The 26,327-nt window shown below is 38.6% G+C and overlaps 1 protein-coding gene across 1 annotated transcript; it reads left to right on the forward strand.

Annotated features, from left to right (window-relative positions):
• The first annotated feature begins 341 nt into the window (after nt 1–341).
• On the forward strand, nt 342–25,166 carry smyd2a (SET and MYND domain containing 2a). Its single transcript, XM_027020111.3, has 12 exons — nt 342–728; nt 913–976; nt 12,970–13,080; nt 14,305–14,365; nt 14,865–14,989; nt 15,976–16,043; nt 16,127–16,229; nt 16,527–16,637; nt 22,205–22,328; nt 23,612–23,786; nt 24,000–24,108; nt 24,745–25,166. Exons 1-12 carry the CDS (start codon nt 556–558, stop codon nt 24,826–24,828), a joined length of 1,308 nt encoding a protein of 435 aa, XP_026875912.2. The 5' UTR covers nt 342–555; the 3' UTR covers nt 24,829–25,166.
• The last annotated feature ends 1,161 nt before the right edge of the window (nt 25,167–26,327 follow it).

Genomic DNA, 26,327 nt, shown 5'->3' on the forward strand with positions numbered 1-26,327 from the left:
TGTTTTTGTTGTTGTTTGTTTTATTTCAGTTTTTGTGCTTATGTTTTGAATAAAAGGCAATATGATAAAAATTGCTTATAGTTTATGTAAATAACCACGGAATGACAGCACTAGACAAAATAAAACCTTTGAACAGATTTTGGGCTTTCTGCACTTTGGGTTAAATATATAATTTATTGTTAAACGTCTAGCTGAATAGATATGTTGCCTGCAAATTCTGTATAAAAATTAATAATCATAATTAGTAATAAAAAAGCAAGGCGTCATTAAAGTTGGTCCGTCCGTTGACGGGCGTTAGGACTACACGGAACTCTGTAGTAATGCCGTAAGCAGCCTGGCTAGCTGGCTACTTGCAATGTAGCGTGCTCAGGGAGCGTCCCCAAGTCTGCCGCAGTCTAAATCCAGCCAATCTTAAGAATAAATTTAAAATATATATAATTTCTGAGTGGTTGGGAACGAAGGGTAAACATAATTTTGTAAAGCCAGCATCTTTGTCTGCAACAGGCACTAGAGGAGTTTAAGGAAGTAAGACTCGTGCCTAGTAGCAACAACAAAATGAAATCTGAAGGAATTGAAGGTTGTGAGAGGTTCTTAAGCGTCGGCAAAGGTCGAGGGATTAAAGCAACCACACACTTCAAAGTTGGTGATCTTGTGTTCGCCTGCCCGGCATATTCCTATGTTTTGACCGTGAATGAGAGGGGTTGCCACTGCGAATTCTGCTTCACGAGGTAATATGTTTGTCGTGTAAGGCAAGGTCTACCTAACAATTTACATTTACGGCATTTAGCTGACGCTTTTATCCAAAACGACTTACAAATATGACTGAGTACAATTTATATGGCGGCAGTAGCGGGAATACAGCCATTAATTACAGAATTTTAACCAGTTTTGAAACGCTTTTCTATCCCACAGAAAAGATGCTTTGTCCAAGTGTGGAAAATGTAAGCAAGCCTACTACTGCAATGTGGAGTGCCAGGTAAGCATTTGGTGTCACTTTTTCCCATGTGATTAGATTCGTGTTCACGTGTTCCTCAGGTCTAGTGTGTGGAGTTTGTATTCAGGTGATCTAAAAATAAGAGCTAAAAATAAGAACACTTCAGAATAGTTTTCACAATAAATAAAATACATTCAAAAGTAAATTAGATTTCGCGACTAAATAGCATGGAGGGCATAGCCTGTACAGAGAACAATAATGAATAAGAGCCTGTTTTGCCATATAGTTTGCACTTTAAGCCTACCTCTGCACATACTCAACTACGCACCTACTGTCCATATGTATGTATGTTTGTTGTCTTGTCATGTTATATATCATTTGGTCATACAACTGCACTAGAGAATAGCCTGTCAGTGTTTCATTATACTGGACAGCCCGTATATTGGTATAATGACAAAGTTGAACTGAATGGAATTTCCTGTGGACGGCGACAGTACGACAATACTAGAGCTAAAGGCATCTGTTTCCAGCATGACATTTGTTAATTTACGCCAGTTCTAAGCATGTCCGTTTGCTTTTTTGTGAGTGCATTCTAACACCATTCAGCTGATATGTTTGCTGTAGGTGCATTAGTCTTGCATTGGCAGACTCTAGGTGGAGGTTTTAGTGCTTGTGTGTAGCTTTTTAATGCTTCAATTAATCTTCCAAAACTGACAGAAGAGGGGACACATCCAACAAAGTCAAATGACCCAGAAACATTGCTATCCCAGCTGTGCTGAAAATATAAAGATTTTACTATATACCGCCAGTAAGCACGTGTCTCTTATTGCTAACTACTTTAAACAAAACTCTAGAATTACTTTCAGTGATGAGCCACAATGGACTTCACAAACCTTTTAATCATGAGCTACAATGGACTTCACAAACCTGTTTCACTCAAATGGATATGTCTTGCTTTGAAACACTCATTTTACCTTCCTATGTACAGCCATATGCTAACCGGAACTGACCTAGCTGGAACAACAAACCTTTGTGTCACATTAGATGATCAACTGATGCACAGAAATGCATACATAAGTGCAGATAGCCAATTAGAATGCAACTGGCAGAATTCTGATAGTATAGCAGGTTAATGCTTTATAGATACCAGACTCTCTGTGTACATGTAGGCTATGTGTCTGTGGCTGGGACTACAGGTGCATTGACCTTGACTGCCACATGCCAAGACCAATCAGTGAGAGTGAGCCTCTATAGTCCCCACACTCAATTTTGTAAAAATGTGTTGGTCAGCAGTGTATGCTGCATGTCAAAAGTTACAGTGGATACCTTTTGAGTATTGAGTTTATCTAACTGACACAAAATTGTGCACTGACCCTGAAGGACAATTCAGTTTTGCATACTTGATCAGAGGATCATAATGTACATATCTCAAATTTGACTGATTGAGTTTTATCTAGATGAGGCAATAGGATCCAAGTTAGAAGTGACGCACATATAGTTTGGTCATCTAGCATAACAGACTTCACACAATATTAAAATTATAGATTTTACATACACTGGATTCAGAAAGTATTGAAAAATCTCGTTGCACACTTTGTATCTATTCAATATCATATCCACAGCATAATCACCTTTTTACTCATCAATCTACACTCAGTAACCACCAATTATGAAATTAAAATATTTTTAGAGTTTCAAAATTTATTAAAAATCAAAAACTGAAATCTCTTATTCACAAAAGTATTCTGAATACTTATACTGAATATCAAAAATTATTCAATACTTTGGAGAAGCTCCCTTTGGCAGCAGTTATAGCTGCAAGTCTTTTTTGATACATATCTTTTCACCTGTATTTAGGCAGTTTGGCCATGAAAAACAGGATAATCTACTCAACTCCATGAATTTGGATGGCAAATTTCTGTGAGCTGCCATGCTCAACTCTCTCCACAGATCTTTGATAGGGTTCAAGTCTGGGCTTTGGCTGGACCACTCAAGGACATTCAGAGCCTCCCCGAAAAAACTCTAATGTTGATTTTGGTTATATGCTTCAGGTCATTGTCATGCTTCAGCATGGAACTGGAACTTTCATTCCAGTTTTGCACTTGCAAAGAGGGAGGTTTTCTTGGCTGAAACACCACTAGAGGCTCAAAGCACTGTCTAAGTTTTTACCAGTCTCCCTGTCCCTACCACTTAGAAGCACGCCGTAGCTTCATGCTGCCACCACATTTCATCATAACAATGGTAACAGATAACAATGGTGTTAGATGGGGGATGTTCAGTGCCTGCTTTTTGCCAGACATATTGCTTGCTGTTCTTCCAAGAGAGTTCAACGTATGGAGTACTGCAGAGATGAATATCCATCCAACAGGTTCACCCATCTTAGCATACAACTTTTGGAGCTCTTTTCTAATTGTGAAAGAAAGTTTATTCATTCTTTCTAACTTCACTGATCGCAAATGAAATTGCAGAAAAAAATGTTTTGCTTTATGCTTTTAATGTGGTGTGTGGTTATTCTGATTACCTTCACGGGTAAGAGAGATTCCATCCATCACTGGAGTTGCAGAGATAAGTTGCCTGCTCATGTACCTTATTTGATGAGTGGTTTTCTGTATGGGCATTTATTTACTGTTCTAATAAGGTACATATATGGGCATTTAGTTACTTGTTAGATGTATTCTTCATATTCTAGAATGAAACTGTCATGTGTTGTGCATAAAAGACTGATGGGGTAGGGAGCTGGGTGATTTCAATTTGGAATCACTATGTTTGTAGCAGGCTGGTCTAGAAAAAAGTCCAGGGCTGAGTTTGGTTCCCAGTCCAGACAGTTTGTGACCTCTCTAATTGCATCTAATTACCCACTAATATTGTTCTGGGTCATTTCTCAGTTCTTCGTACTTCCCTCTTGCTTTAATGGAGTAAAAAGGTGGTTGATCAGAGAATTGCCTCACTAGACCTCCCAGGGCTTGTTACAATGATGTCAGGCAAATAGGCTCACATGATGCATGTTCTGTGAAAACAACAGTGGCACACAACAGTATGAGCAGCTTGGCAGAAAACATGCCAAGTTTCTTCATTTTCTCTCAATAGCAGTTCAAGAGTAGGTGGTGATGAGCTGCAGGGGCTTGACTAAATCATTTTTGTAGTGCTGGTAGGTCCTTGGGGTAGGTGTTGAGGATTATCTGTAGTGCCTTCCCATTAAATGCCACAGCCATCCACCCATGGAAGTCTACTACCAACTGTGACTGAACCTTAAGGAAACCTATAGTTCTCTTAAGTGTTCATTGTTGTACTTCAGCAGGCACATGCTTTCCACTGACAGCTTTTGTTGCAGTGCTACTCCTAGTGTTAACCCACTGTTGCTGACCTCCATCTGTCTGTTCTCTCTGGTCATGATGTTTCTTTTGCCCGTTCTATACCAGTTCATGTATTGTATATAGACTAGGATGTGCTCTGTTCTATTGTCTTCATCTGTAATCAGTTTGAGTTGGTTTCTCTGTAGATATTGAATGATACTGTGTTTCAGATTAAACCCTCTACCTGTTCACTGGATATTGCTCATCACAACTACTAAAAGAGATAATGGGTTCCTTGGGTCTTACTATTTTAAATGTCAGAAATGGTGGAATAACCAATTGCATTGTTCTGACCTGCTTTAAGTATGCAGTGCTGCAGCAATTGCTTAAAAAAGAAATCTTGACCCATTGCTTCTAAAGAATTTTATACTTATCTTTTATGACATCTTAAGTACAAAAATTTAGTTACATCAGTCGGATCTTAGGTCTACAGAATCAGCATTGCTTAAACTCTAATGACATACTCCTGGGGATTTTAATACTGGTGATTTTTCTATCTTTCCAGCATTAATCACTTGTGGAGTTCACAAGGGCTCCATCCTGTTATTTTGCTGCTGTAATGTTCAGAACAGGTAAGATGTTTGCGGATAAAGGGAAGAAGTTTATTTATGCATAGAATGTAGTTGGAGGGAGAATCCAACACACCGGTGAGAGAGCCAGTCCAAAAATACAATCTTCAGAGAGAAATACAATCAGGCAAACAAATCCAAAGGGAGAGACAGGAGGTAAAAATTTAAAAAGCAGAACAGGGTCTAAAGCACAATTCAGGTAAAGACAAACAATTGCTCAGTACGCATTAGGAAGAATAGTGGCAATACTTCGTAGTGATACTATGAAACATACAGGTTTAAATGAACATGAATAATGGTGAACAGGTGAATTCAATAGTCAGGTGAGGACGAAGAAGTAAGTGATCAGTGAATGGTGGAATGGTGCTCCTTGCTGTGATCAGGATTCTGGGAAATGTAGTGATCTTGATTGCTGGCTGAGCTGGGAGAAACTGGTTGCATGACAGTAACCCCTAGCTGAGCCCATGGTATCGGTCCTAGATCCAGTAGAAGATACACGCCGAGGAAGATTGGGGGGGGGGGGTGCTGCTGGCCTTTCGGGGAACTGCCTATGAAAATCTGATAGAAAACCAGGATCCAGTTAGTCCTTGGCCCAGTCAACCAGATATTGGAGGTTTCCTCTGCGTGTCTGGGTTCCTCCGCATATATGGGAGCTCCCTCATGCTCTATAGGAGGGGGTGGAGTGGCGCCAGGTGAGACCGCATCCAGGGGGCCTGAAACCATAGGTTTAATCAGAGAGACATGGAATGAATGAGAAGTACGGTAGTGTAATGGCTGTTCTAACTGGTATGTGACCTCATTTAATATGTTTGAGAATCTTAAAGTCCAGTGTACTTAGGACTGAGCTTGTGACAGTGACCAGCTTTACGGAAATCCCTGCTTTATAACCAAACTCTATCCTCTGGATGAAACTCTGGATTGGCCCCTCTGTGGCGATCAGCTACCTCTTTGTACCATTATAAGTTTCACTCTGTGTGCTAAGTGTCCTCCCATACTTTCTCAGTAATTTTAATCCAGTTGTCCACAGAAGGAATGTTAGTAATCACAGAGCCATGGGGGGCTAGTATCCTAAAATAGATTCAAAAAGAGTGAGGCCAGTGATGGAACTCTTGAGGGAGTTCTGTGCCATTTCCCATATAAGGAACCTAGACCAATCAGATGGCTGATTTAAAATAGAAAATCCTTAAGAATTTGTTCAATTCTTTCACATTAGAGTTTGTTTACTCTTTCACATTAGATTGGGGATGTTTACACATTAGATTGGGGATGTTACAGCAACACCCAGATGTTCAAAGAAGGCTGACAATATATGTGAAGTGAACTGAGGACCTCTGTCAGATAAAATGTCCAGGTATGCCAAAGTTTCTGAACACATGCTGAAATAGTGCTTCAGCTGTCTAAAAGGCTATAGGGAGACTAGGAAAAGGGATAAATTTAACACCACGCGAGAAACAGTCTGTTATTGTTAGTATAGTGGTTTGCCCAAGAGAGTTTGGGAGATCGGTGATGAAATCTATAGCATTGAGTCCATGGTCAATCTGGCCCCAGGAGAGGCAAGAGTTTATTTGCTCGGAGTGTTCTTGGGACCTTGCACTGTAAGCAAATAGTAGAGGAAGAAACAAATCTGTGTACTTCTTGAGTAAGAGGTACAAATCTGTGTCCAAATATCTTGTCCAATATTGTTTGGACAATTGTTTGGTGTGGGTCTCACCTGGATGTCCAGTAGTTAGTGAGGAATGTGCCCAGGTAAGAAGCTTATCTCAACAGGATACAGTTTATCCTCTGGACAGACAGCAGGAATCTCCAATTCTGCCAGAGATTGTTCAATTTCATCATCAATCTTCTACCAGATGGATAGTATTTGTACCTGGGCTGGAAGGATCGTCTCCTGGTAAGCAGTGTCCTCCTCCTGCTGTGAAATGTGTGACATGGTGTCAGATTTTGTGTTATGGCATCCTGGGCAATAAGAAATGTTAAAATCAAAATGGGGGGCGGGGACCAACAGGAAGATGGGGGTTCAGGTGTTTAGCTGAGCACATATATTCTAGGTTTTTACGATCTGTGATAAAAACTGCCAACCAGTGTCTCCACTCCTCTAGGGCCAACTTCACTGCTAGGAGTTCACTTTCACCAATGCCATAGTTGCATTCAGCTCGGAATATTTTATGGACGGGGGAAAGGCTATGAGATGCAATTTGGAATCCTCAGCTTGCTGAGATAGTATGGCTCCAACACACTGGATGTGTCAGCTTTACTACAATAGGGGCAGTAGGATCAGGGTGTCTGAGAATAGGTGCTGTGGTGAAAGCCGTCTTTAATTTGCTGAAAGCCCTTTCTGCCTCAGAGCCCCATGCATAAAATTCCCCCTGCTCCAGAGCCGATCAGAGCTGGAAACATAGAAGAACCGGACGGAGAGTCAGTGGTGAAGGGTGAAACAAATTATTTAAAAACCAACCCTTTTATGGGAGGACTCACCACCTCACACAGGGGCTAGTGCAGGGAAACGGTGGAGTCCCAAACAACGATCCCAAAGAATGTGTCCAGTACCCCACAGTATACTCACAGGAAAAACTCCCTAGAGCATGACAAAGAAACCTTGAGAGGAACCAAGAATCAAAGAGGGGGCGGCTATCCTCCTCTGGCCGACAATGGTCACCACAATATTAACAATTTTAAGGGGGGGGGGGGATAAATAATGAAATGAAAAAACAAGGAATTAATGTCTAGTCATTTTCTAGAAGTCCTAATCTGGTCCCGATGGGGGGTGGGTGTGTGTCTGAAACCCATCCGACACAAGAACATCCATCAAGGGCAATGGAGAAGTAGTTGGCTGGGGGGGAAGGTGTGGTGGGCTACAAGGGGACTTCAGGGTGTGCTGGGAGTAGCCGCAGCAGCGGAGTCAGGTTGACGCTTAGTAACATAACATCAGGTAGGTGTACCTTGGCAGAAAGAGAATAGATTATTAGGCATGTACACACCCTTGTAATTTACATACAAGGGTGTGTAAATTAGAGAACTATAATGTGCAAAGATGGACCCTAGCAGATCTAGATATGCTAGAAGGAACCACAAGCATGAGGGCACCCTGGAACATCAGCACTCTGCCGCTCTCACTCAAACTTGAGTGACAAAAAAGATGTGAAGTGGTAGTATCAACATCCCAGTTTAGTATAATTCTCAATGCCAATGGACCCCCAGATCTACACCTTTACCTAACATGGGAACTAGTTAATAAAATGCCTGACTGTACAGGTAGGTTTTCAGCCTAGCCTTAAATATTGAGTGTGTGTCTGAGTCTCAAAGATTTACAGGAGGGTTATTCAATAGTGTGGGAGCTTTATAAGAAAAGGCTCTGCCCGCTGTGCTAGAATGTAGTCAATGTTCAAGGAGGGATTTATTAAGTTTAGTAAAGGTTCAATTACTTCAGATAGGATTTCCTTAAGAAAGTATGTGCGCATTGAATCTAGTAAGCAAGTTGAGGATTTTGAGCGCAAGATCAGAGATGCAAGTTCTGGCTCTTGGATAGGTGTAAAGGATTCTAGAGTCCTTTTTGGCTTGGTTGTTCTGATCTCTAAGTAGGTGACAGATGTCATGTTAATACTCTTAATGTTATCTCTAATATGCTTAATTTTGTCATTGAAGATATTAATGAACTCATTACTACTATGTGAAGCAATGGTGTCAGGTTTATTCCTAGTTAGATAGGCTGTTGCGCAAAATAGAAATCTAGAATTATTTTAGTTATTTGCTATTAAGGTCAAGACCTCATTGAGTGTGCAGCGGAATATTAATTCTAAGCATTCAGTTATTCGATCAAGTTCCATGGGGTTTGAAGATATCCTAGTCACAAATGATAAATCTGGGAGATTCGCAATACATCTAGTTGCAGTGGCTGACATGATCATGTGTCTTTTGTGGTGGTGAGGTTACTATATTGTGGCTCATATGTAGTTCAAATGAAATGGAGGGAATGGTCTGAGATGGCATCAGACTTGGGTAGTATGACAATGTTCTCTATGACTACACCGTATCTCAGTGCTAAATCTAGCATATATCCAACAGAGTGTGTGGGTTCTCTTATACATTAGGTGAAACCAATTGATTTTAATATAGAACTAAAGGGGGGTTTGGGGCACTATCAAAGTGAATATTGAAATCGCCAAACAATAATGGCTTTTTCTACTAGAGTGACTAGATTAGCAAGGAAATCCATAAATTCATTAATAAATTCTGAATAGGCTCCTGGTAGCCTGTAGATTGCTACGGCCAGTTAGATGAGTGCAGTGTACATAGCTGTAGCCAAAAGGACATGCTTCGTTTAACGCTATGTACTCATTTGGCGTGATCCAGGTTTCTGTTGTCTATGTGAATGACTATCTAGAGAATCTATGCTTGCATAAGACTTTAAGATTACCTGCAGTGTCTGGCATCCTGGCCCATGGTATACAGCTAACTACTGCTGCTGGTGTCCCTAAAGGCCTAGATAATTTCACGTCGCAAACTAGAGTCCCCTATAACCAGAGCTCTTTCAACAGGCTTCTCAGCGTGTGCCTCGCTGAGTGGGGCAAACCTGGTGGACAGGCGATTTGGAGATGTGTAGTGCTCCTATGGGTGAGCCAGCGCTTGGCTATTTTGCTGTAGTGTCACCCATTCGCCCCGCTGCAGAGCTGTAGTCCTGGAGTTCAGGGCTTGTCAACTTTGCCTAAAGCATTCAGAGCTTGTACTTCTAATACCTTGATAGGTCCAACAGTTTCTGGATGTGCACCTCTCCTGCTAGAATCTTCTCCGTCAGACTAGCATTTAATCTACACTTGTCACAGATAAAACTATAACTATTCTTTGTCTGTTGTTAGGACGGAAGCAGCCATGATAAAGTAAAATGTCAGTTATTTACATTTTTAAGTAGTTCTTTGGATCTAGTTTTTGTCTTCGGTGTCTAGTGGAAGTTGCCAGTTTCCAGATAGAATGTAGTTAATTCCAAGGAAAAAAATAATAATTTAGAGAGCAGTAAGGGCTAGAATGCCTAAACAATGGTGTTGGCACAAAACAGTTTCAAAAACAGGAAGCAGCATAAGATGATGTCATCCTTACATGCCAATTCATGGAGTACCTCCTTATTTAGTCCATTACAGAAGGTAACGATGAGAGCAGCCTCCTTCCATTCACTTCCAGCTGCCACTCTATGAAATTCCCTAGCATAATCCAAAATTGAGTGAGTGCCCTGTTTAAGGTGAGGCAACAGTTCTCCACAAGCTTTACCCTCATGAGGATAGTCAAATACTACGGAGGATCTGGTCAAGGCCATTTCCAGCCAAGGAATTCCTCATAAGAATATGTTTGGAGATTATTCCAAACTGCTGAGGCCCAGTCCAGAGCCTTGTCAGTTAACTGGAAGTTAAAAATGCAATTTTGGCTTGGTCAGAGCTGGATGGGCTATTACTAAAATCCAAGTTGCACTGGAGTAAAAATCCTCTACACTTATCAGGATCTGATGTGCAGCGCCAGTGAAGATGATGTGGAAAAAAGAGAAGGGTCAAAGCCATTGTTATTGAGGTTATTATTATTATTATTATTATTATTAGGCCTGTTATAGGCTAATTTGTAGTTTGAAGACTATCGTGAAGATGAATATAAATATGAAGAGGACTAATTAAATAGCAGTATTTTCCAATGTTCAGTTCCCCAGACAGTAAAAGTAGGCTGACTGCCTGAAGACTTCCTAAGAGTTCAACTATTTACTGACAAATACAAATAATGCTGTCATATTGTAGTTACACTGGGAAAATCCATACAAAAAAAATTAATAAATTGGTCTAAATGATGAGCTATTAACAAGTTAACACAGACAAAACATGACATTTTCCCACATTCTGAAGTCCCATGACCACACCTCAGGCTTTGTCCTCTTAGAATGCTGAAAAATCTCCACAGCATGGTTACTGCCTTCTGCCATAATTTCACCAATAAAAAACAAACCCACATTGTGTGCCTGTGTCTGAGAGACTCGCTCTTTCGTTGCACCTGCCCTCAACTTCCGTTATATTACCCCCCTGTTCTAGCCTCCTTCCCTCTCCTTGTAACCATACAACCACACTTCCAGTCCAAATGACATTCCGATGTGGTTACTGTATATGGTTACTGTGTATGGTGAGGTGGATTAGTGAATCAATTTCTCATTTAATGATGTCGTCCATGTACAGGAGTTGGCTGATGGTTGCTCCAATCTGTAGCCAGGATCCGTAGCCACTCTTGGTGATGATCTCAATGAGGGGGTTCAGGCCTAAACAGAACAGCAGCAGGGGCAGGGCATCTCCTTGGTAAAACCCATACTCGATGGTGACTCTTGCTTTTGGCTTGTGCCTACTTTAGCCACAATGATGCCTGATAGAAGGTTCCATGTTGTACAAAGGTTAGTAGTTAGATGGAATTGCCCCATTTCTGGCAGTAGTTAGAAGGAATTGCCCCTTTCTGGGAGTCCTTCAGGATCAGGTCTGTCTGGCCACTGGGCAGTGGTAACTCAGCGGTTAAGGTACTTGACTTGTTATCAGAATGTTGCTGTTTTAAGGCCCACCACTATCCGGTTGCCACTGTTGGGCCCCTTAGCAAGGCCCTTAACCCTCAATTGCTCAAATTGTACTCACTCATAATGGTAAGTCGCTTTGGATAAAAGCATCATCTAAATGTCATAAATGTAAATGGCCTTCAGTTTACCATTCATGGTGGGTTCCAACCATTAACAGTTGCTTCATTTGTGCTGCCAGGTGCTCATGGAGAGCAGTCAGCTTCTTTAGGCAGTAGGTATGGACCATGTCAGGGCCTGGACCTGTCCAGTTTTTCATGCTTGAGACACTTTCTTGTGTGATGCTAGTGTGATGGTTACTGGATCCTGTTCAGGGAGATTGCTGTGGTCAGGTTCTCTAACCACTGTGCATTATTGTGCATGATGCCTCCTATATGCCTTTCCAGTATTGTTCCATCTTCAGCTTTGGTTCTTTTGCTTCTTATGCTGTTGCCCTGCCACTGAGGGTACACTTTGGATGGCTCATGGGAGAACATCCTGGTTATTCTCCCTGCTTCTACTTCGTGTGTATCTCTTCAGGCGGGCAGCAGAGCTGTTAATCTTTGCTTGGCAGTCTCCAAGGCCTCAGCTATGGACAGTATGTTGTACTTATCAGGTACCTTCAGGTGCCTTTCTGCATGACTTGTCTACTTTGGCCTCCAACCTCCTCCTCCATGGGGGATACTGCTCCTTGATGATTGTGTTTATCTTGTAGCCAAACATCTGAAGAATCACTGTTGCTGTGGCATATATCATTTTGTTGGTTTCAGTGATTGTCACAGTAGGGATTGTCTTTGGGGCTGCATTCACATCTTTCATCAGCATTTTAGGTACTTCACTTGGTCTTGGTAGTTTTCTGCTGCAGTGGTAGTCTATCCCACTTAGCCTTGATTTTCAATCCTAGGTCAGCAGCAGTGCATGATTTTGGTTCCCAAATTCGGGATAGCTCCCCTCTCACCTGTTGTTAATCTCAAGTTGTGATGGCAGTTGCCACTTGCGGATATTGGAGCGGATATTGGAGCTAATAGTTGTTTTGGAGTTACTATAGATGTTACTATAGATGTATAGATGTTACTATAAATGTTGGGTTTCAAAGCATCCATAGTTCCCACATCCTCTGCATATACCCCCCTCACACTGGGGTGTCTTATGTAGTAGCAATCCAACAGTCCTCTATTCTACACTCTTGTCCATAAGTGTCTTGTATTTGTTCCAGTAGCTCACTTATCATCTGATTGCCCTGGTCCCCCAACATCTTACACGGTCCTTGTTGACCCAGGCAACATCCAAGATGGTATGACTCTCTTATTCTGAACTCTCATTCTGTTAAGGGACCACACAGATCAGGATTTGAGCCCCCAACCTCCTGTACCAAAGTCAGTGGTGTGGACACCACACACACACACACACACACACACACACACACACACACACACACACACACACACACACACACACACACACACACACACACACACACACACACACACACACACACACACACACACACACACAAAAAAATTCACAAGAACTTGCATTTTGCCTTATTCTTAGAAAGGAGATTGGCCGATGCACAAGCTGGAGTGTTCTGCAATGTGTTCCTATGGAGAGAACTGGTGTCCTTCAGAAACTGTGCGACTTGTTGCTAGAATCATCCTTAAACAGGTAAGCAGAACACTTGACATTTTATGGGTGTACCAAGTCATAAAATGTAGAGTTTGAGCTCTTGTTGACCCATCAATTTCAACTAAGTCTATGGGTAAAAATTGGCAGGTGGGGTGAAAAAGATGGATATAGAATTTGTATCACTTTAAAAACCACAAGCACTCCATTCACCTAAAGAACAGAGATTGCCAAAGACAACTTAAAAGAACATTTTATCTTAGTCAAACCATATTAATAATAGTGATGACATGACAACAACGACAACAACTACTGCTGCTACTACTGCTACTATTATTGTTGTTGTTATTATTATTATTATTATTATTATTATTATTATTATTATTATTATTATTGTCAGTAACAAGAAGAACATCAAGAAGCAGCACAATGTTGAACAATAATATCATAATAATAAGAATAAAAGGACCAGCAAGCTGACTTTGAAAAGACAACTTAATAAGAAGTTATTTGGCACTGTCTAGCCAGTTAATTAGGTAACAGCCTAATTCTAATGCAATCTCATGTTTTTGTGCATGTTTGTTAGGGAGTGTACATACCATAGTAAATCAATAAATCTAGGTCTGTTAATTATATGCTTATTGCACCAGTAACTTTAGTTCAACTAAGGTGTTGCTGTTTGTGACAGTTAAAATAACGTATTTCCTTAATCTGGTTATGACTAAATTTGTATAACTAATTTATTAGTATTACTGTAATAATAATACTCTACTGCCTTGTCTGTAGTGGAGTTCACCACATGGTCCCCTGTTTGTTTCTTTGTCACCATGTGCATTGTGTCTCCCTCATACTCCCTCTCGTCCCCTCAATGTTCTCCTTCTCTCCTTATCACTTACCACCTGTGTCTAGTTAGCATCCTTGTTAGAATGTGTAGAAGTACTCCGCATCCAGTTGAAATTCAGAAGTATTCATTGGTTCTTCAACTGTATATTAAATGATAAAAGTGAAAGATGTCCAGTTAATGATAAATATAACTCAGTAGAAGTTAGATTGAATGTCAAAATGACTATCGTGCTCTGTTCTGTTGCTTTTTGATTCTTATCATTGAGATGTCTGAAAAAGGTACAAATTCTTCAGCACTACAAAACTACAGCAATTAAAAACTTGATATTATTTTTTTTTAACCTATTTTCAATCTCCTTTTTTATGCTATGTATTTTAAAATTGTATTCAATTATTAGATTCAATTTTTTTTCTTTTTGTCAGAAATTCCAGACAGAGAAAACCCAGTCAGAGAGATTGTTATCCTTGAAAGAGTTTGAAGCACGTGAGTATTACTCATTGTACTCATTAATTCTGTGCCTTTGTTTAAATTACATTCCTGAAGACTCATTAAGGCGTATGTGGAGCTTTAACAGTGGAGTAGACTTGGTCACTACTTAATGGTAAACTATAAAATGGAAAAGCTAATTGATAAATTTGACATCATTTTCATATATTTAGAGATTTATAGACAAAGATGGTTTGTTTTAGGGCTCATGTTTAAACACCTCAGTAAATGTAACTTATTCACAATGGACCCAAATGATACTATTTGGCAGAATGAAGGTCAATTTGGGAATTGCAGACAATTTTTACCTCTAGTAAAAAGAGTGAAAAAGTGACACACTAATAATGAAATAAATGTGTCCACATTTATTTTGAGTTTGAGTGTTTTGAGTTGAGGAAAATCAAAATGTAATGTTCAAGCCTAAGTGAAGAATGCTTAAAATAATATATAGGCTCTTCAACTGCATTTCAATTGCACTTGCTTATAATTTGATCAGATCTCGACAAGACAGATAATGAGAAAAATGAGATGAACCTAGCTGATACTGCTGCACTTCGTCACTTTTACTCTCAGCATCTGGATATCCCTAATAATGATGCTCTTGTACAGCTCTTTGCCCAGGTAAGGAGTCCACTGGCAACAGATTAATGTCGTTTTAGTGTTTCTCAATTGACTGCAGTGGAATTAGTCTTCAGATTTTCAAAATAGCTTAGTGAAACTTTAAAGCACTCTCTATTCTACAAATATGCCAAAATCTCCAAAAATGATTTAAATTATTTTTATGGAAGGTGGGGAGGGGGCTTTGACAATCATCAGACACACTTTGGGCACAGCCTGGCTGGTTTAAAATGCTTCGTAATTCTGTGGTTATGTGATATTGTATCTGTGAAACATAACAGCAGCAGAACAAGGCATAAGTGCTCCTCTGTTTTCATGTTGTAAATCAAAAGGGAAAAAAAACAAAGCATTTAAATAATGCAGAGCAGCCTTCAGAACAAAGAAAAGAGAGCCAGGCATTAGTCTTTGGCAAGATCGCTGAAAACTATGAGTTAAGACTTTTGACTTAACAATATATTACATGGAAATTAAAAGATATAGCACCAAAAGTAATGATGTCAAAATAAATAAATAAATATGATAATTTACTAAATGTGAGGCAGCTGCTACTAGCACAAACCATTGAATACTATTAATCTCGAGATACATACATACATACATACATATGTGTCTATGTATGTGTATATGTATGTATATATATATATATACATACATACATACATACACACATATATATATATAGTGTGTGTGTATGTATCTATGTATGTATGTCTTCTGCAAAGATATTTTATATTCCATAAAGTCAAGACATTGCTATAAAATATTTAAATCGGTGAATTAAAACATTGAGAGGTTTCCCAAAACATTGCCATGCCTAATTTGACCCTTTTCACAATTTAGAAAACACAAAATTAAGTTATAACTAACTTTGTTATAACTGCTGCAGAAAGCTATGCAGTATGAGCACCCTAAAACTGACTGTATGAGCACCCTAAAACCTCATCTTTTCTGTAGATTTCATGTAGGATCTCCTTGTCCTTGTATTACAGGTGAACTGTAATGGTTTTACCATTGAAGATGAGGAGTTGTCTCATTTGGGCTCTGCAGTCTTTCCAGAGTAAGCAAGACATTACACTCAGTGTTTTTGTTTGATTCTTGTTACCTTTGTTCTCATTTGGTCTCTGTCACTTGGTATTACAGTGTTGCTTTGATGAACCACAGCTGTAGTCCAAATGTGATTGTGACATACAAAAATACAGTAGCTGAGGTTCGAGCTGTTCGGGAAATCAGCCCTGGAGAGGAGGTGAGACAGAGCTGCTCTTCAGTCTTCTGTCTTGCCTAGGAGAAACTTCTAAGAATTTAAGAGCTGAATGTCCACTCTATAAATTCAAGCACACCATCACAGTTACCTCTAAGTTTAAGAAACATCTTATTCAGGTCTGTCACAGTATCAAAGCAAATCTGTATTGGATAACACATTTATTTGTATGTGTTTTTTATCAAACAAATCTAGAAATATTTTAGCTACAGTAGAAGCATTATAAATCAATTGACTTTCATGTGTAAGTGAATAAATATAGCCATCTCTCTTCTCTAATAGCTTTTCAACAGTTACATTGACCTCCTGTATCCAACGGAGGACAGGAATGAGAGGCTGAGGGATTCGTACTTCTTTACGTGCGATTGTGAAGAATGCACTACCAAATCAAAGGTGACTTTGAACATTATTGGTTCCTGTTTTTGTCTTAGATTGTCAAAACCAGTATAACAAATCATGGATCCAAAATAATCTATTGAAAATTATAAAACGGGACAAAAGCATAAGGCATGACCATGTCCGTTCCATGAAAAGTGTATGTGTGGAAAGGAATAGACCACTAGACCACGAAGCTTTACAGTTGCGCTCATAAGTTTACATACCCTGGAAGAATTTGTGATTTTTATTATATATATATATAATGACATTTTTTTATCCCCAGAGAATAATAATAATAATAATAATAATACTCATGTTTAGTGGTTGGGTCAAGCCATTTATTATCAAACAGTTGTTTTTCCCTTTTTTAAATCATAATGACAACAGAAACTACCAAAATGACCCTGATCAAAAGTTTACATACCATAGTCCTTAATAACATGCATTGCCTCCTTTAACATCAGTTATAGCTTGAAGTCTTTTGTGGTAGTTGTGGATGAGGCACTTTATTTTCCCAGATGGTAAAGCTGCCCATTCTTCCAGTTCCTGTAAATTCTTGGGCTGTCTTGCATGAAATGCACATTTGAGATCTCCCCAAAGTGGCTCGATGATATTAAGGTCAGGAGATTGAGATGGCCACTCCAGAACCTTCGTCTTTTTCTGCTGTAGCCAATGACAGGTCGACTTGACCTTGTGTTTTTGATTATTGTCATGTTGGAACATCCGAGGGTGTCCCATGCGCAGCTTCCAGAAAACTAGAGGCTTGTCTCTCTGCTGTTTGGCATATTGTAAGCAGGCTGCTTTGTGGCATTGGCGTAGTAAGGGCTTTCTTCTGGCGACTCGAACATGCAGCCCATTTTTCTTCAAGTGCCTCCTTATTGTACATCTTGAAACAGCCACACCACTTTTTTTTGTCAGTTGATGTTATTTGTGCGTTTCTTTATATCCCAAACAATTTTCCTGGCAGTTGTAGCTGAAATTTTTGTTGGCCTACCTGACCTTGGCTTGGTTTCAACAGAATCCCTCATTTTCCACTTCTTAATTAGAATTTGATCAGTGCTGATTGGCATTCTCAATTCCTTGGATATCTTTTTATATCCTTTTCCTATTTTATAAAGTTCAACTATCATCTCCCGCAGATCCTTTGATTAATTGTTTTGCTTTCCCCATTTCTCAAGCAGGGGTCTGTCAGGAGCCCAGTAACTTACTGACTCTCCACACACACACACACGCGCACACACACACTGACTGATTGGCAAGCAAACAAACTTGCGTGTATGTTACCATGCCAAAACTTTCAGGGTATGTAAACTTTTGATCAGGGTCATTTGGGTAGTTTCTGTTGTCATTATGATTTTAAAAAAGGTCAAAAACAATTGTTTGATAATAAATGGCTTGATCCAACCACTAAACATGAATAAAAGAAAGGTTGTTGTATTATCATTATTCTCTGAAAAAATATTTTAAAAAATCACAAATTCAACAGACCAAAGCTGCGTTCAGACCAACTTTCAAGTTACACAGAGTCTAAGCTGGCAAATATCCTGTGCCAGTCCATTAGAGTTTCACATAGGGCCCAGCCCACTCACTTCGTACCAGCAACCACATCATCACAAACTCTTCACCAGGATGATCAGGTAGACACTTCCCTTCATCTGTGCTTTGCTAAATTAAGCCCACGACACCTCCAGAAGACTCAGAAGTGAGGTCTGGCATCTATGGCATTGTCCACTGGAATTGAAATACCTTGCCACTGGAAACAACGAATCCTTAATTCTGATTGTGTTAGTAGCTGTGAGTAAGGCATCGAGTTTTTGCAGGCCTTCGGATATGAAGTTTTATTGTAAATAAGAATGAGACTATGCACTTTTCTCTCACCTTCTGATGCTGAGACACTTGTACAATGGCTTTTGTTTCTACTTCTATTGTTACTCTCTGTAATGCTGGACTACCTTCTTAATCTAAATCTCTCCAGAGGCTTCAGTGGGTGCAGCATTGCTGCCAGAGTTCTTACTCGCACTTTATCTTGTGCTCCTAAGACCTTGCCTCTGCATATGGTGAAGGCATTGACATACCCACAGATGTTGAATTTATCCAAGAAGCACCCATATTTAGGGTCGACCTGCCCAAATTAACTCTAATCAGTCCAGAGAATACCTGCAACCATGAGTAGGGAGCTTGGCACCTGCATGGTGTCAGAGACCTGTTGACCTTTCATCCTAGGATAAGACTACTAGTGTTATCCACACACAAATGAAAGAGACAACACATTTACTCTTTTAGCAGTTAAGTTTGTTTGTTTTTTTTCTGTAGGTTTCACCCACCGAAAATGTAATATTTCTTGTGACAGGGAGGTCAGAGGGAGACCTCCATCTAAACTTTGTTACCAAGAATTGTTGGACATTTTTATTTCTTGCCAGTATGGGAGCCTTAGGAGGCAATTCACAGTTCTGACTGGAATGATTTATGCAGTTGTTAATGATTCATCCTGGTTGGAACACTCTTAATTCAATAGATACAGGTAAGTACTCTAATCGGTAACTATTTTGCACCATTAGTTAAGTATGTTCACTGATGACCAGTAATGTTTGGACTATGCAATACATAAAGGAAATAAGAGTGATCATTATATTCATTATATTTATATATTGATGCTTGCCAATGATCAGTGAGATCTGCAATCTAAGATAAAATATAGAGTGATATATACACCCTGCTAATGCTGTTACTTTGACTACTTTTCTGTTCTGTTCTAAGACACTGTTGAGATGCTCATTGGCTCAAAAAGCCAGAAGGTTCCTACTGAGCAGCATTATTATTACTGTTATTTGCCCTCTATAACCAGTCAACTGCATGTATCAATGCCATTAGTTTTGATGCCACGCCGCACTATATGAGCAAAACAGCATTGCTGTGAACAGTTGCTACATACTCACTGCAAAAAGAAACATACGCTGCGTGTAATCTACACTCTATCGCCTGAACATTTGGTTGAGTGGCTGTCAGTAAATTTTGTAATGTCCTTTGAAAAGAAATTATAAAATTAATAGATAGCCAAACATGCATTAAAGACTGACCAGAAATGTCCTACTTCTAAATTCCAATAAAAGTTAGCAGAACTATTTTGAAGTAAGGTTGTCTCAGTCCTCGCCTGTCGAACTAAAACAGTTGAATACAGACACACATGCTGTTGGATATTGAAGGTCATGACGACAATCATAGCTGCACCCTAAAGGTATTCAGATAGAGGCCAGCCCTCCTGACAGGAGGTCAAATATGTGTGTTATAATTGCAGTGACAGGGAGCTGGCTGTTTAGACTGGTAGTTGGAGTACATTTGCCCAACGGAAGACCTGAGGCCAGACGTGATGGTGACTTCTGCCTTTGCTGCACATGGACAGCATGAAGTAGTGTTTTCAAGGAGTGTACCTAGACTCCTCCAAAATGACTGCATTGTCCCTCCCAGTCTTGCTGCTGCCCTCTATTACCCAGAAATTCATTTACATGATTCAATCTCACTGGTCACCCCAATATTGGAGATGATGTGACTTTATAATATTTGCTTTGTCAATCAAGCAATAGTATTAAATAAATAAATAGTAAATATATAAATAGTATTAAACTAACTTTTAAACTAGAAAAGGGCATAAATAGTTTTAGATTGCATAAAAGTACACAAAGCAGTAATAGAAAATTGGCAGTTCTGCATGTATACACAGAGATGACGAGGCATTAATACCCTTAACCTTTTCTTTCTTTTTTTTTTCCCCATTTCCAAAAGTGAAATTACCTTGATTTAAACGGACCAAAGAATTTGTTATAGAACTGAAGCTTTTCTCTCAAAGTATAATTTGACATGCATCATAAAAGTATAGAAGAAAATTGTCCATATGCCATGGACAAATACTGGCACTCAACTTTCTCTTTCATAGTAGTCTTTGGAAACAGTAAACACATTCAAGTGGATTTTGTAACTGATTTGTGATTTCTACACTTCTGTAGCTATGATTGTGATTTCTACACTTGGTAGTTAAGCTTTGAGGAAGCAGTTCCACTTCATTTAGGTTTGATAGGTGTCTTGTGAGTTTGTTCTTTTCTCAGATTCAGTTCAGTGAAATTCAGATTACGATTCATAGCAGGACCTCTGTTGGAGTCATTTACTGCTAGACCCGAAGCCTGTGACTAAGACAGCTTTCTGACACTAGGCTGTACATTTTGCTCCAAAATGCCTTGACAATCTTCTAAGTCCTGCACAAATATTCCTGACACAGCAAAGCACTCACAAAATATCAGTAAGCTTCCATATTTCACAGTAGAAATAGTGTTCTTTTCTTTAATGGAGTTCAGAAAGTAGACATGTTCCAGCAGATCTATGGTACATATATTTGAATGAGTTCAGAATTAGACCTGCCCCAGCAGATCTCAAGAGTAGTACAGCACATATAGATGAAGGAGTTCAGAAAGGTAGAAAGGAGCAAGTCTGTTTAGTGCTAAAGTACTTTGGTGATATGTGCTGACTTTCTGGTATGTGTAAGCATCTGAAGAGTTTGGGCTGCAACAACAGCTGAAAGAGAGAAATAGTTGAGACATAATAAAAGATGAATGTACACAGGGAGTGACTTCTGCATCATGGAGACTGACAGATGGAGGGGTGAGCTACATTGCAAAAATGGTGTTTTAGTTCTGCTAGTCATGTGTTTCTGATAAGAGAGTGTGGACTCCAAGATAACACCTAGAGGATTAACTGAATCAAAAGGAATAATATCCAGTGGAAGATGCCTAGCCTGGCAAAAGAACAGACTTTAAAAATCAAACTCATCATTCTTGTTGTTCTTATTTAAGTGCCTTTCTCAGATATAAGGTATGAAATAATAGACATAGAGTGCTTACCAGTATTAGCTCAATCTTTACTCAGTGTAGTCTAACTGTTTGTTGTAAACATTTTATGGATAAATATGCAAGGTCTGTGGGCTAAACACCATTACAGTATGTAGATTTTGAGTGCAAATTGATATGTTGGGTGTAGACATAAGTTCTGTATTGCAGTTTTTGTGAGGTACTTTCAGCAGTAATTTAGAGTTAGAATATCCTAGGTGCACTGTGAGCAGCACTAGAAGTAGTGGCCAGAATTCTACGTATTGGCCAAATTCAAGTGTGCACGTTGGACCATAACCTGTTATTTTAACAGGATTTATGCTGTGAAGAATTCCAAACTGATACAAACTGGAAAAAAAAGATCATGTGTACTTCATATATTTCATTAATACATGGTTCAGAATAATCACAAATCTTGGTTTGACCTATGACCTTGCTTTTTGCACCCACTGCCCTGCTCAATTTCAGGTTTTCTCTGCACACTTCCCTTGCACACTTGATCCAACTCATGAAACACTATATATCAGATGTGCTAGAGCTGAGTTGGAGTTGAAAATCCCTGACCTGTGTAATTTTCAAGATTGCACCGCTTGGACTGAAAATTCATATTTTTAATATATCCACAAACTATGTAATTTAATACTTGTTTATCCCTATTGAATAATTCTGCACATTTTTTTAAAGAACCTGATATATGTGGATTTACAGGACAAGGCCAAAATGGAGATTCGTCAAAACCTATGTACAGTCCCAGAGCCAGAAGAAATTCAAGAAATGGTGAGGTATGCCAAGAATATAATTGAAGAATTCAGGAGAGCCAAGCACTACAAGAATATCCTTCCTTGCTCTTTTATCTTGGTGGGTGTGTGTATGCTCTTGTGTGCGCATGCGAGAGAGAGAGAGATTGGACTTTGCAATGACTTTGCAATTAATTGCAATTCATCTGACCACTCTTCACGATCTAGAGTTAATGCACCATAAAAACTGAAGCGCGCATGCATGCATATATATATATATATATATATATATATATATATATATATATATATATATATATATATATATATATATATAAAACACACACACACACACACAGTGGTGTGAAAAAGTGTTTGCCCCCTTCCTGATATCTTATTTTTTTTTGCATGTTTGTCATACTTCAATGTTTCAGGTCATCAAACAAATTTAAATATTAGACAAAGATAACACAAGTAAACACAAAATGCAGTTTTTAAATTAAGGTTTTTATTATTAATGGAAAAAAAATCCAAACCTACATGGCCCTGTGTGAAAAAGTGATTGCCCCCTAAACCTAATAACTGGTTCGGCCACCCTTAGCAGCAACAACTGCAATCAAGCATTTGCCATAACTGGCAATGAGTCTTTTACAGCGCTGTGGAGGAATTTTGGCCCACTCATCTTTGCAGAATTGTTGTAATTCAGCCACATTGGAGGGTTTTCGAGCATGAACTGCCTTTTTAGGTCATGCCACAGCATCTCAATTGCATTCAGGTCAGGACTTTGACTAGGCCTCTCAAGTCTTAATTTTGTTTTTCTTAAGCCATTCAGAGGTGGGTTGGGCTTACCTTTAAGGGTTTCGTGTGAGTGACGTATCACTGGTATGCACATCCCATACTATAACTGTAAATGTTTCTGCACATCTAATATAGACTCTCTCAAACAAATGATCTATCTTTTGAATTGATGTCTTTACAAATTTTCCTCATGGAGCAGCACAGACTCATACTACTGTTTTAAGTTTTGCAAAGTACGTTTGTCCATTTTCATAAATAACAATGTGAGGAACCCCATAAGCAAGTCTATTAGAGATTACATAACAACACAATATGGTTTGTTGTGTGCGATGCCGATATACATTTCGCACAGTGCTAGTTGGAGAGCAAAAACGTTCCTTACTTGTTTGTTGGGTTTTGCTACTCCTGTGTAAAGGTAAAAAAAAAAAAAAACAAAAAAAAAACATTTTGACACTAAGCAAAAATGTTCTTGCAAAATATCTTGGTCAATGGACTATTGGGACAAGGGGAAAATATTATGTAAAAATATGTTTATAGTAGTGGAAGACTGGAACAGTGTTGGTCCTTGACTCCACATCACCACCCACTGAACTGCTGGAGATCTGTGAGTTGAGTCTGGAGAAGATGGGATCCATATTTGAGGAAACCAATGTTTATATGCTACACATGATGTATCAGGCAATGGGTGTCTGTCTCTACATGCAGGACTGGGAAGAGGCCATAAAATATGGTGAAAAACTAGTAAAGCCATATAGGTACAATATATTATATTTTCATTACTTTTTTGCAGTAAATTCTAAAGCAGGTTGGTAAAACAGTATTAAACAGTATTAAGTATTAAACCCCAACAAATCAATAATGAAATGAGATGTACTGCCAGACTTGTGCCTCGTGTTTTTTGTTTGTTTGTTTTTGTTTTGTTTGTTTTTTTTTGTGTGTTTGACATTAATTTCCTTATATTTTGACAGTGTGCATTATCCTCCCTATTCTCTCAATGTGGCCTCCATGTACCTGAAGCTCGGAAGGCTTTACTTAGGACTTCAGAAGAAGCCACAAGGAGTTAAAACTTTGAAGAAGGTATTGATTTAGCAGTATTTTTTGGAACTGTTTATAGCAAAATCCCAGTATAGTACCTGTCGGTTAGAGCAGAACTTCCTTTTGAGAATTTATTTTTAAACACAAGGATGAACTCACTGCTAGCCCACCTATCTTGTCTTGGTAGAAAACGTAACCTCCAGTTTAGTTCCCAGCAATTCCATTCACAGATTAGGGATGACTGTCTCTGATCTTGTTGGTTTGGAAGGAGGGTTTTGTTCATGAGCAATAATCTGCAGTAATCAAAGCATCCTCTCATGTACATAGAATCATCCTTCCAAATCTGTAATGTCTTAAAAAGGTTTGAACATGTCTTCCCATCTTTTTTACAGTAACTACGTTTTTGTGTAAAATACACAATAGTCCATTGTCTGATATGGAGTGAGCAACCAAAATCACTGGAATTGGGAACCCATATACATGTGATTCAGTAGTCTTTAACATCTAAATCGCATTTTCCTATGTTGTGGCAACAATTTAAAATTAAAAAATGTTTTCCTGGTCTACATAATTCTGGATTCATGTCCTATGAAATGTCTAGTAATTCATTTTTATTTGTCTCAAAAAATAATTACAAATATATTTAAGACTTGTAATGATTGATTAATTTCATTTCAGGCTATTGCTATCATGAATGTTGCATTTGGTCAAGACCACCATTACATCACTGAGATTAAGAAGGAGATGGAAGAACAAGAATAAAGAGGACAAAGAGGACATAAAGCATATGGCTTCTTTAAATGAAGCAAAAGCTGCATGGCATGCATCTCACACTCTAAAATCGATACAGATTGATGTCATAATACAGATTTGTCATAATCTCAATGATTGATGTAATTTAGATATGTTTTACAAATGATTGAGTGTAATATCGAGGTGTTGACATTGTGGTCTTCACCTTGAATGCGTCCTAATGTGTGCACTGTTTTGTCTGAGTAAGGGCTAGTATTGAAGAACCAAATAGCTTCACAGTGTTTGACAACAACACTCCAATGTAGCATCTTAATATATATATATATTAAAAAAAAAAATTGATTGAATGAATGTTATTGGCATTGGTGTTGCATGATTGTTTTGCACAGATCTTAAGGCAAGACTGAATGGTGTTTCAAGCCAAGTTCTATAGCATCATTTGTTCTATTGCTATCTCTTTGGCCTTTGACCATGATCCCAGGGTTTACAGTTTTCCTATCCCATTTCCACTCTATTTACACCAAGCACACAGAATTAAGAAAAGGGATTGTTAGGTTGTTTTCTAACCTGAGTTACATGCATAAAAAAAAATTGTAATGAGGCTTCTGTATTTGGGAGGGAGAAAGCATAATTTTCTAACATTATTTTGACGCTGATATCAATTGATGCAAAAGCGACTGTCTTATTCATAAATCTCCATTTGTTCATAAATTAAAATTATTGGTGTCTTCTTTATTACATTGTCAGAACAGGTAACAGCCCAATGTTTATTCATCAGTTTCAGTCATTCGACAGGTTTGTCAGGTTATTTTGATGACTGCTACATACAGATTGTGAAAGGAAAAATAATATATTTCAACTTATTTTAGTCTGGAAATTAAAATAAAGCTTATTTTTAGTTCCTTATTGACTTGAAATCACCTAGGGCTTAACTAAAACTTATGCTCTTATAAACCCTGATGTCACCTTAACATCTAGCCAGTGTGCAATTTACACCTTAACAAGGTAGGATGCAAAACCTGTTTGATAGTTGTACAGATGTCACCCTAACATTTTTGCATCATGTGCTTCCTCTGCCTTGCACTGAACTATGTACTTACTGAGAACTTTGGGGGGTTGATTTGCATTTGAATATTCTTGCCATGTGATGAGCAGATTCATCTTCATACAGCTCCAGGTCTTGATCAATATTGCCAACCTTTTGGGTGGCATTGTTTACAAAGAACTGCTATTTAGCTGAAATCAGAATATTTATTTAATTGTCTATGCATTTCATTAGTCAGAACATAATTTACTAAACTCAAGACAGATTTCAGATGAATATAGTAGTAGGAATTATAGATCAAATCAATGTATTAATTTGGATAATGGTTTACAGTATTCTATGGATAGCATTCATAATGAATCAGAAGAGCTGGTGGCACTTTCAATAAACAAAAACAGTAAAGACCAAAATGATTAAAGTAATTTTGTATTTGACAACTTAAATTGTAAATATTATGTTAAAG

This window comes from Electrophorus electricus, chromosome 10, assembly GCF_041902795.1.
Source record: "Electrophorus electricus isolate QZ-2024a chromosome 10, ASM4190279v1, whole genome shotgun sequence".
Classification (NCBI taxonomy): domain Eukaryota; kingdom Metazoa; phylum Chordata; class Actinopteri; order Gymnotiformes; family Gymnotidae; genus Electrophorus; species Electrophorus electricus.